The sequence below is a fragment of the Kryptolebias marmoratus genome, linkage group LG22 (genome assembly GCF_001649575.2).
Source record: "Kryptolebias marmoratus isolate JLee-2015 linkage group LG22, ASM164957v2, whole genome shotgun sequence".
Classification (NCBI taxonomy): domain Eukaryota; kingdom Metazoa; phylum Chordata; class Actinopteri; order Cyprinodontiformes; family Rivulidae; genus Kryptolebias; species Kryptolebias marmoratus.
The window spans coordinates 5,436,854-5,448,756 of record NC_051451.1 but is presented as its reverse complement, the minus strand read 5'-3'; the positions used below and the strand labels follow the sequence as shown (position 1 = coordinate 5,448,756).

Here is an 11,903-nt window from a genome sequence, read left to right as displayed (position 1 = left end):
GGGGGGGGGGGGGGGTATTGCAATCCATAGGGGGTCCAGAAGAAAATCTTTGGGAACCACTGGTCTACACTATCTAGATGCTCATATAATTTACTTACAAGAGACCCATTGGAGGATGTAGACCACGCCAAACTGAAGAGGAGCTGGATTGGACAGATGTATTTTTTGTCTTTTTGCAGCAAATAAAGAGGTGTTGCCGTTCTTAGACATAGAGATATTCCCTTTGTTCATGTTAAAACAAGTTCTTCCTTCTGCTAGAAGGTTTATAACAGTCCTGAGGCACATTTATGACAAAAAACTGGCTCCTGTGAAAGCATATGAGCCCATTTGGGACAAAGCTTTTTTTTTTTAAGATAGTTTTTTTAATGCTGCCAGATTTGATGATGGGAGGCGATTGTAACTGCTGAGTGGACCCTTTCTTAGACCGCTCCTCATCCACTTCTGCTCCTTAATCAAAGTCAGACGAAGTGATTGAAGCCTTTATGAAAGAGTTCAATGTTGTGATCTTCAAGATGGCGGTGCGTGAACAACGCGAGGCTCAGCGTCTCTCCAGGACCTGCTATTTAGTGGTTTTCTATCTATTTTTTACCAGACTTTTTCTCCAGAACTGCACCGCGTTGTTGTGCTATAGCAGACTTGAGCTTCTGGATCTGTGGAGCTACAATATTAACACCTTTATCGCCGATCTTCGACTCATCCCAGAAATCTCCAGAACACCGGAGGCTGTCCACTTCTCCCGCCCGAGCGGAAGTGCGCGCAGACGGCGAAGAGATCGTAAACAAAGGCGGAGTAGACGTGGAGGGGTGCGAGCTAGGCTAAAGCTAACACCACACCGGCTCCCTTTACCCAGCATTTTCCTCGCCAATGTCCGTTCCCTGGCCAATAAAATGGACGAGTTACGACTACTCATCACGAGTGACAGACGGATTATGGACTCAAATGTCATGTTTTTCACTGAAACATGGCTAAACAACAACTGTCCGGACAATGCTATTCAGCTAATTGGACGTCACACACACCGAGCCGACAGGATAGCAGATGACTCCGGCAAGACCAGAGGCGGAGGCTTGTGCATTTATATTAACAAAGCTTGGTGCACAGACTCTGCAACTACCGGGAGTCACTGCTCACAGAATGCAGAGTTTTTAATGGTCAAATGCAGATCTTATTACCTCCCAAGGGAATTCACTTCAATCATCCTCACTGCTGTGTATATCCCCCCGGATGCTAATGCCAAGCTAGCCATGAAAGAACTCTATGTGGCCATTAGCAAACACCAAACCAAACACCCCGAGGCTGCTTTTATTGTTGCGGGTGACTTCAATCACTCCAATTTGAAGACAGTCCTCCCCAGATTTCACCAACACGTCTCCTGCCACACTAGAGGAGACAAGACCCTAGACCATGTCTACTCCAATTTGACTGGAGCTTACAAGGCGACACCCCTCCCCCACATCGGACAATCAGATCATCTCTCCCTGTTCCTCACACCTCGGTACTCACCACTCATCCAACGTGTGAAACCCACTGTGAGGACAGTAAAGGTATGGCCAGGGGGTTCAGACACTGTGCTCCAGGATCGGTTCAGGAATACAGACTGGAATGCTTTCCATTACACAGACTTGGATCAGTACGCCTCATCTGGACTGGACCACATCTCCACTACCATAGACTCCGTCACCACCCATAAACGCATCACCATGTACCCTAACCAGAAACCCTGGATGAACCGAGATGTTCGTCTTCTGCTGAAGGCCCGCAACATTGCCTTCAGGTCAGGGGATGCACAGACCTACAGTGCAGCCAGGGCTGAGCTGAAGAGGGAAATCAAGAAGGCTAAACACTACAACAAAAAGAAGGCTGAGGATCATTTTTCCAACTCCAACCACCGACATATGTGGCAAGGCCTTCAGATTCTCACAAACTACAAGAATCTCAACACCTCCCCTGCCTCCTCTAATGTCTCCTTCCTCAACGAGCTTAACGACTTCTATGCTCGTTTTGAGAGAGGGAACACCACAACTGCAACCAAGGCAACCACAACCTCAGACCAACAGCCACTAGTTCTCCTTTCTACTTAAGTAGGAGCGGCTCTGAGCAGGATTAAACCTCACAAGGCTGCGGGTCCTAATGGCATACCTGGACGTGTCCTCAGAGCGTGCTCTGAGGAGCTGGCAGGAGTGCTAACAGACATCTTCAACCTATCCCTGGCCCGCGCTGTGGTACCGACCTGCTTCAAGTCTACCTCCATCGTCCCAATCCCCAAGAATCCCAACCCAACCAGACCCAATGACTACCGCCCGGTAGCCCTCACCCCCATCATCACCAAGTGCTTGGAGCGGCTGGTCCTAGCACACCTCAGATCCTGTCTCCCCCCCCACACTGGACCCCCACCAATTTGCATACAGGCAGAACAGGAGCACAGAGGACGCAGTTTCCATAGCGCTGCACTCCGTCCTTTCTCATTTGGACATCAAGAACACTTACGCCAGAATGCTGTTCTTAGACTTTAGTTCAGCATTTAACACTGTCATTCCATCACAACTCATTAACAAACTCACAGACCTAGGCATCTGTTCACTCATGTGCAACTGGCTGCTCAACTTCCTGACCAGTCGACCCCAACATGTCCGGCTGGATAACCACTTCTCATCCACCATCATCATAAACACTGGAGTGCCACAAGGCTGTGTGATGAGTCCCTTCCTCTACTCCATCCTCACCTACGACTGCAGACCTGTCCATGGCTCAAACGCCATCATCAAGTTTGCAGATGACACCACGGTGATCGGCCTCATCAAGGACAACGATGAGGCCGCCTACAGGGAGGAGGTGGACCATCTGGCTGAGTCGTGCAACAAAAACAACCTGCAGCTGAAGACAAAGAAGACCAAGGAGCTCATTGTGGACTTCAGGAGGAACGCAGATCCACACCCACCCATCCACATTAAGGGGACAGAGGTGGAGCGCGTGGACAGCTTTAAGTTCCTGGGGGTCCACATCTCCAAGGATCTGACCTGGACGACCAGCTGCTTCAAACTCATCAAGAAGGCGCACCAGCGCCTCTTTTTCATGAGGACCCTGAGGAAGAACCACCTGTCCTCAGAGATCATCGTGAACTTCTACCGCTGCACCATCGGGTGTCATGAATGGTGGAAAGCGAGAGGAACCCAGAGCGCAGACTCATACTGAAGGAAACAAAAAAATTCTTTAAATAAAGTTACAAAAACAAAAGGAAACAAAAAGGCTGGCGTGGCAGCCAAAACTAAACTTAACTAAATACAAAACAGCAAGGCAAGGTGGAAACATGGACTAACATGGAATCAATGACGCAGACTGTACCTGAGACAATGAACTGGCGAGGGAATGAAGAAACTGACTGGGTTTTAAAGACAGGAATAATTGTGAGAAGTGGGCACAGGTGAGTGATTACAAGTAAAGGCAGGTGGAGATGGGCGTGGCAAGTAAACAAGTGCAAACAGAGGAGGAGTGAAAGAATACTGACAAGACACAATGACAAAACCAGAACACATAATAACAAAATAAACCAAGAAACAAAACAAAACCCAAATCACCAATGACTACACTCACCCCGCACATTCACTCTTCTCCCTCTTGCCCTCTGGGAGGCGTTACAGAAGCCTACGGACCAGAACCACCAGGCATCGGAACAGCTTCTTTCCCACAGCTGTTACGCTCCTGAACGCCTCCTGACACAACTATAAGGACTGTACCCCCCATCCCCCCATACAAACAATAACATACGGACGGTGCTCACACTCATACGTAATCTATATATAATCTGTATGTAATCCGGATATCTTATTTGCCATTACCTATCTGCATTGTAAATCTACAAAACATATACAATTGATTCCTAACATTTCTGTATATTCTGTATAATCTGTATATGTGCATATAGCTCCAAGATGAACATTTTATTTTTATTTTTCTATAACCACTTTTGTACACTTGTAAAATACATATCACTCTGTATAGCACTTCTGGATAGATGCAAACCACATTTCGTTGCTCTGTACTTGTGACGGTGCAATGACAATAAAGTTAAATTCTATTCTATTCTATGTTGTGCACCCTTAGTGTTTTTTAAATACAGATAAGTACTTTTTTTATTGTTTTCAAAAATTTACAGAACACACACCTGAATTTTTCTTTTATTTGTTTTTAGTTGAGAGCCACCTGAGCTCATCAATTTCAAGCTATAAATATGACTCTTAAAGTCTCAGTTCATGTTCAAGTCTCATGAACATTTCTAGAAATTTGCAAATGTATGATCACCATGGTGTCTTGACACACATCTACTAAAAAAGATTTTTTTTTAACTCTGTCTTTAAATGAATCATTTTTTTCCTTTCAGGTAAATAAGACTCCAGAGGTCACAGCCTCTGTCTTATGCTAAGGAATGAAGGCTTTTTATAAGGAGGAAGTATTTCTTACAGGGTCCATCAGAGAAAATCCAGAAGAGAAATTAGTCAGGCTTTCTGACCGTATTGAGCTTTTACACTGCGTTCCAAATTATTATGCAAATAACTTTTTCTCAGCTTTTTCAAAATTACTTATACGAATTGCAGTCATTGTAATTTTCCAGTCATCAACTATTAGAGTACAATTGAAAGGTTATTGAACTGCCAATGATAACAGTATATTTTTTAAAAATAAAACACTCAAAATGTATGTTCCAAATTATTATGCTCAGCAGAGTTTTCAACCTTTTCATTTTCATAAAGAACAAAAAAAATGGTCATTTGTGAAATTATAAACATTAGCAGGTTATTACAAACTGAAATCAAACAATTTTCAAGTCAAAATTTAATTCTAGGTCATGTTACATTTGCACATAGGACCCCTTGTTCGAAAGGAGCTTCTGAACTCTCTCGTCTATTAAATTTGTCAGGTTTTGGATGATATCTGCTTCAATGGTTTTGCATTAGGACAGAATACCCTCCCAGAGCTGTTGCTTAGATGTGAACTGCCTCCCGCCATCATAGACACTCCTTTTGATGATGCTCCAGAGGTTTTCAATGGAGTTGAGGTCAGGGGAGCATGGGGGCCACACCATAAGTTTGTCCCCTTTTATGCCCATAGCAGCCAGAGATGCAGATGTGTTCTTTGCAGCATGAGACAGTGCATTGTCATGCATGAAAATGATCTTGCTGTGGAATGCACGGTTCTTCTTCTTGAACCATGGCAGGAAGTGCTGTTTGAGAAACTCCACATACATTATGGAGGTCATCTTTACCCCTTTAGGGATCCTAAAGGGGCAGACAATTTCTCTCCCTGTGATTCCAGCCCAAAACATTACTCCAACTCCTCCTTGTTGGCGCCGTAGCCATGTTCGCATGGGGTGTCCATCAACCACCCATCCTCCACTCCATCCATCTGGACCATCGAGCGTTGCACAGCACTCATCGGTGAACAAAACAGTTTTGAAGTCAGTCTTCATATATCGTTTGGCCCACTGTTTCTGCTTGTGTGCAGTGGATAGAGGAGGTCGACAGGATGGCTTACGCACAGCTGCAAATCTCTGAAGGACCCTGCATCTTGTTGTGCGGGGGACGTTGGAGGCACCAGCAGCTTCAAAAACTTGTCTGCTGCCATGACAAGGCATTTTTGCAGCTGCTCTTTTAACCTAACTTAATTGCCTGTTGGATAGAGTCCGCAATTATCCCTAATCAGCACGCACATGTGTGTGCTGTGAATCAGCTACATACTTTTTGATTGCGTGATGAACACGATGAAGTGTCTTGGCAATGTTGATTGTAGTCATGCCTTGACCTAAACACTCCACAATTTGTTGCTTCTCAGCAGCCGACACATCCTTTTTCTTTCCCATTTTGGCTGAAAATGTAGGCTGCTTAATAATGTGAGACAGCCATCTTAAGTAGTCTTGCCTTTAATTGGACACACCTGCCAAACTAATTAGCACAGGTGTCTGCAATTGCTTTCAATGATATAAGGAGCCCTGACACACATCACCATCAATGAGTTTAGCTGACAAACCAAAAAATTCTTACCTTGTCACTCCTAAACACTTTTTGCATAATAATTTGGAAACACAGTGTAGATACGTTAAGATATGTAACTACAATATAGCCAGATGTGTAAAGGAATAGGCCTGTCGCGATAAACGATAAATCAATTAATTGCACAATAAATTAAAATGAGGTAGGTAATTTTCATTTATCAGCGTTATCGTTTCTTTGTGTCTCTCTCTCTTTCTTCTGAAGACACTGGATGTCAAAAAGCTCAGCTCCGGTGCTCTTCACTGACCCCTCCCTTTCGCTTGGCGCCAGGGGGGCGTGGCCTATCACGTCAGGTAGCCAGCCGAGGCTCATTGTCTTGTACCTCTGCAGCATTAGCCCCCGTGAGGAGTTAGCAAGCTAAAGAAACGCTGTTTGATATTGGGGGGAAAAAAATGAAATGGAATTTGTTTCAATGTTGAATGTAACAGCAGCGGTGTGGGAGCACTTCGAATTCAAACCAAATGACCGAGGCGAACCACTGAACCTTTGCGAGCCGGTATGTCACATTTGTGCCTTTTTCGCAGTGCGCTTTTGTTCGTTTGCACTTTTTGTTTATAAAACTGGCAGTTTTGTCTGTCTTCTCTACATAATACTAATGATTATTACTTTTTGAAGGGCAGTTTAGTTTACAGATTTAATAATCTGTAATGTTTTGGTTGAATGAAGGTTTTATTTCTGTTATTTATTTAGTTTTTATTCAAGCACATTCTTTGTTAACAGAGGCTGAGAGTCCATTTTATTTTTGTTTTTGGTTGTTTTGTTTATTTTGGGTTCCAGTTGCAGTGTTGAGTGTTCTTTTGAAAGTAAAGTTTATTAATCTTTGAGAGGATATACTTACACCATTATGTTATTATCATTACATTAGTTTAAAATGGCCTCCAAACGATATTATCGTTTATCGCAATAATTTCTAAGACAATTAATCGTCCAGCAAAATTTGTTATCGTGACAGGCCTAGTATAGAATGAAAGTCTTTCCAAGCCACATATGATTTTATCACTTCACTCCAAACCACTGAACCGTAACTTAATTCTTGATTTAAATGTTTTGAACAATAGGTGAAGACAACTAAACTACTGATTTATCAACTATAATAAATTTTTGCATCTCAGTTGATTCCATGAGTACGATCAGTCTCTTTGGAAATTAATGAAACTTTCAAGGAATTTCATAAGCAGATGTACTCACCAGATTGCTCTCATGTTTCTGCAGACCTGATCTCCTTCCTGAGTGGCATTAACACTCCTGCTCAGGATCAGAATCTAGCCAAGAAACTGAACCGACCTATAACACAAACTGAGCTTGAGGCTTCCTCAAATCTTTACAAAGCTGTAAAAGCCCACGTCCAGATGGCTTCCCAACTAATTTTTACAAAACCTTTTGGAAACAGCTGGCCCCATTCCTACTAGAGATTTTTGAGTCTTTTAATACAGGAATGCTTTCCAAAACCTTGAACCAGGTGTTTAGCTTGCTGGTCTTAAAAAAGGTTAAATACCCATTATTATGCAATTTATATTGCTTATCAGCTTATTAAATATTGACTTTAAACTGCTGACAAAGTTACTAGTCAGGCGCTTAGAAGCAGTTAGGCACTTATGCCCCTTTTCCACTGGCTCTATTTCAGAAGCCCTGCTCCACTTGGCCCGGCTTGGCTCGGCTCTGTAAAAAATGCATTGCGTTTCCACCGGCCAGTTTGGTCAGTAGCAGAGGAACGCCTCCTTGTGTTGTGTTTGTGTGTGTGTGTGTGTGGGTGGGGGAGTGAACAGGAGCTAAGCTTACGCCATCCACAAAAGCAGGGACTACTCCAAAACAGGGACCAAAAAAGCAGGGACTGGCCTCGAAAAAATGCCTGTGGAAACGTGCGCAAAGCAAACCAAGTAGAGTGGAGCCGGGACCTTTTGAGCCTGCTAACATTAATGCTGTCAAAATAAATCGCTTCCCATGCTTCTTATATCTATTTTAATGTATTCCAATTTTTCTCCTTTAAGCTTTTTTTCACAAGGTCAATAGTTTGATTCTGGATTTTATTTGGAGCAAGAAACCACCCAGGCTGCGCCATCAAGTCTTACAGAAGCCAAAACCTTTGGGTGGAATAACACAACCTAGCCTCTTGTACATCGACTGGGTAACTAATACAAGAAATCTAAACTATTAGGTTCAGTACAAGGAGAATGTATTCCCTCCATCAAATGTGCTTAAAGAATCAGACTCCGTGTGTGTAGATGCATATATAATGTGTACATGTATTTATTACCCCCACCAAGGAGGTTATGTTTTCTGGTAGGGTCTGTCTGCCTGTGCATAGGATTACTCAAAAAGTTATAAACGGATTTTCATGAACTTTTCAGGAAACGTCAAACATGGTACAAGGAACAAGTGATTAAATTTTGGTGGTGAGCTGGTCAAAGGTCTAGGTCACAGGTGATCCTGTGCTCTAACTCTGCAACCGTGTAACGTAGAATGTCAAACTACACAGCTAACACCTCATGGGTCAAGGATGATGCCTATTGATTTAAAGGTCACAGGTGACTCCTCTGTTAAAACCTTGTCTATGCTCCAGCAGGTGACCCAATTGTTATTTTGGCCAAGGAGGCAATGTTTTCAGTCGTGTTTGTTTGTCTGTCTGTTAACAAGATACCATATAAACTAATGACCAGATTTGGATGACATTTCCAGGAAATGTTGGGGTTCTCACATAAAAAAAAACAATTGATTCAAATTTTTATAATGATCCAGATCGTGATCCAAATCACGCTATTTTTTTTTATTGAAGCTATGGCCTTGGCGGTAGTTTGTGCTCCATGAGTGCTTCTAGTACATCTGTTTCTTTTCTTGTATCACTGATTTTACCCAGATTCTTTTGTTTATCTGTTTAATTAATTATTCTATTTGTTTGGTGGGGTATGTGCCAAGGTGGAGGGGTAAGCAGGGGAAAGTAGTGTATGGTTCTGATTTTAAATCAACAAATATTTAATTGTGTTGGATGGGTGTGAAGTAAAATGCGTATGTATCAAACGTCAGATCCCACCCTTCATCTTGTCCTCCAGATCTTCAGGATATTTGCTGTTGTCCTCTGAGGGAAGCTCGCTCTCTGTCTCCGTGCTGCTCAAGTCCACAGGAAACTCCTTCTTAGCCTTCTTGGAGACTGAACCCATCACTGACAAAGAGGAAGTGGAGGCAGAAGATGAAGAGGAGAAACTCTGAGCTCCTCCTCCACCTCCTCCCATACTGGAGGAACCCAGAGAGCTTTCAGCTGAAGAACAAACAACCGTAAGACCAGATGTCCTGAGGCCAGAATTGTTCTGACACAACCTGTTAGTGTCCTCACCCAGCAGCTCTTCGTCCTCCAGACTTCCTCCTCCTTTCTTCAGGTAGTGTTTGGAAAAGGCATGAGAGCAAAGCAGATCGCTGAGGCACGACGATGGCAGCTTCTGCTTCAGGTAGTGCAGCAGCTTCTTAGCTACCTCTCCGGGAACAGACAGACAGATAAGGGACGAGTCATCCAGTTCCAACTCCTGGACAGAGAGGACAGACCAGCTAAGCTGAGACCTGCTGCTCTGTCATTCTTCAGAATGACAGAGCTGTATGTACGGTAACAGAGAACTGTACGTAACCATTCAAGCATCAGTTCTCAGAACAGCCAATAAAAGCTGAACTGTCCGTAACTGTTAGGGAACTGTCTTTAAGAGTTACACAATTGTCTGTCACTGTGACAAAAGAGTCTATAACTGTTAGGTATTTTTGTATTCTACCTGCTCCTCCAGGCTCTGCTGCAGGATGCTGGCCACCTCTTGCTGCTGTTTGGACTCCAGCTTTTTGATGAAGAACAGAATTTCCCACCACTCAGCTCGGGTCAGCACCGCCAGCTCAGTATGCTGTCTCTGCGACAGGTATGGCAGTGAGTAGAGTCCGCCGGGAGGCTTGGAGAAGAACGTCTGACTTACTGAGGAGAATAGAGGCAGAGAGATTGGAGATTGGGGTGGTGTTAAAGTGGAATAGGAGGAACAGAAGGAGCTCAGATAGAGTTCAATGATAAAAAGTTACCTGTGGTGAGTTTGAGGGTCTCCGTCAGGGACAAGGCCTTCTCCTGCGTCTCCTTCTCAGACTGGCTACTGCTGCCACTGCCCAGGATCTCCACCATGTGCCAGTGGACCCAGTAGGTTCTGGCTAGGGAGTTCCAGTAGACCTGAACACAGCACAGAGTGATCCAGAATAACATCAATCTCCATAATTACCATTTTAGATCTTTGAGATAAAAACGGGAAGTGTTCCCTCACCTGAACAGGTGGAGATCCATCATTGCTGTAACGAAACTCTCCTTCATCTCCAGCGCTCACCTCCTCATAGTCTTCCAACATACGAACAATCATGCCACTCTTCAGATTGTCTTGAACATACTCCACATAGGCTGAGCGGCTGGCAAAATCGGAGCGCGTTTTGAATCCATTTCCAGTCTTCTTCTTTGCTGGTGTGGCGATGCCCACTGTGACAGAGGAGCTGCTGGTAAGAGTGACAGGTGAGGTACAGAATCGAGGCTGGAAAATGGACCTGAGAACTGGCCGCGGCAGCTCCTCTTCCTCATTCTGCTCTTCCCCACAGGCTCCGCCTCCTTCGTGGTGGTTGGTTGACTCGTCAGGCGGCCTTCGATTCCGGTCCCAGCCCATTACTCGAACCAGCTCTGAGATCAGGTTTGCCATGGCCATGGTGAACTCAAACTCTCGCTGGATTCGAAGGACTTCAGTCTGTTGGGAGGAGCTTGAAGATGATAAGGCAGGGGCGGGGCTAACATCTTGCCTGTCAGAGCTCGACTCCGCCCCCGCTGTGTTGAGTTTGTCCATCAAAGACGTGACACACAGGTAACGTTTCACCAGAGAGAAGAGCAGCTTCCCAGGAATCTGAGCAGAACAAGACCACAATTAGACCCAATCTAAAGGACTAAGAGAGGATGTCTAGGTCTGTTAGGTTGGTTCCAGACTATATAGTCAGCTGGTCGAACGCCGTTTACCCGAGCCAGGTACAGTTTACCTGAGGCAGGTGGATCCCCTCAAAGGAGATGCCGTGCTCCTCAGAGGATGTAGTTTCAGCAAACAGCTCCAGCAGAGTGAAGCGGTTGTCAAAGTCCATGTGCTGTTCGATGCCGTCCTGTTGACTGAGCGACAGCAGAACATAGGCCCGGCTGCCTGCAGAGACAGAGAATCACACCAGTCATCACCTGACCAGAACTAGGATGGGGCTCTTAAACAGAATCCAATCAGAGCTCAGTGAATTTAAAAGCAGCAATCTGAACAATGCATTTAAAGACACAAAAAGTCTTCAGGACACCTGATTATCCTGAGGCAATCAGTGACTGTGACACTTTTCAGATATGATAATTTGATTTTTTTGTGTTGCTGTAGATGTCAGATTTCTTAATGTATATTAGTCAAGATCGACCTGGTAAAACAGTATGAGGCAAATTAACAGTACAGACACTTAAATGCGATCAACGACAAAAACGACAGAAAGTAAGCATGCTTAATGACATAGATGACAGAAAACATAATGTTATGCATATAACTACTGTTCCCTGAAGGAGAGGAACGAGGTACAACACATGTACTATGGGATATCACGCTCCCGCGTGTCCTGGCTGAAGACACCTTTAATCACGCCTTTAGGCAAATGACGTGATGACGACAAGTGACAGGCCCCGCCTGCACTATGTAAACGTCCGTCATCACAGTCATTCCTCAGTTCAATAGCCGCTCTTCACCGAGCCCGGCTGAGCAGCGGGGCAGCCATGTGTTGTACCTCGTTCCTCTCCTTCAGGGAACAGTAGTTATATGCATAACATTACGTTCCCTTTCAGTCGATTCACTC

The 11,903-nt window shown here is 44.4% G+C and overlaps 1 protein-coding gene across 1 annotated transcript in view; it reads right to left on the bottom strand.

Annotated features, from left to right (window-relative positions):
- LOC108246754 (cullin-9) overlaps nucleotides 1–11,903 on the bottom strand; it is a 72,443-nt gene that overhangs the window by 51,297 nt on the left and 9,243 nt on the right. The window contains 6 exon segments of the mRNA XM_017434456.3: nucleotides 9,073–9,297; nucleotides 9,373–9,559; nucleotides 9,797–9,987; nucleotides 10,089–10,230; nucleotides 10,322–10,939; nucleotides 11,070–11,224. Coding sequence (XP_017289945.2) covers nucleotides 9,073–9,297; nucleotides 9,373–9,559; nucleotides 9,797–9,987; nucleotides 10,089–10,230; nucleotides 10,322–10,939; nucleotides 11,070–11,224 — 1,518 coding nt within the window.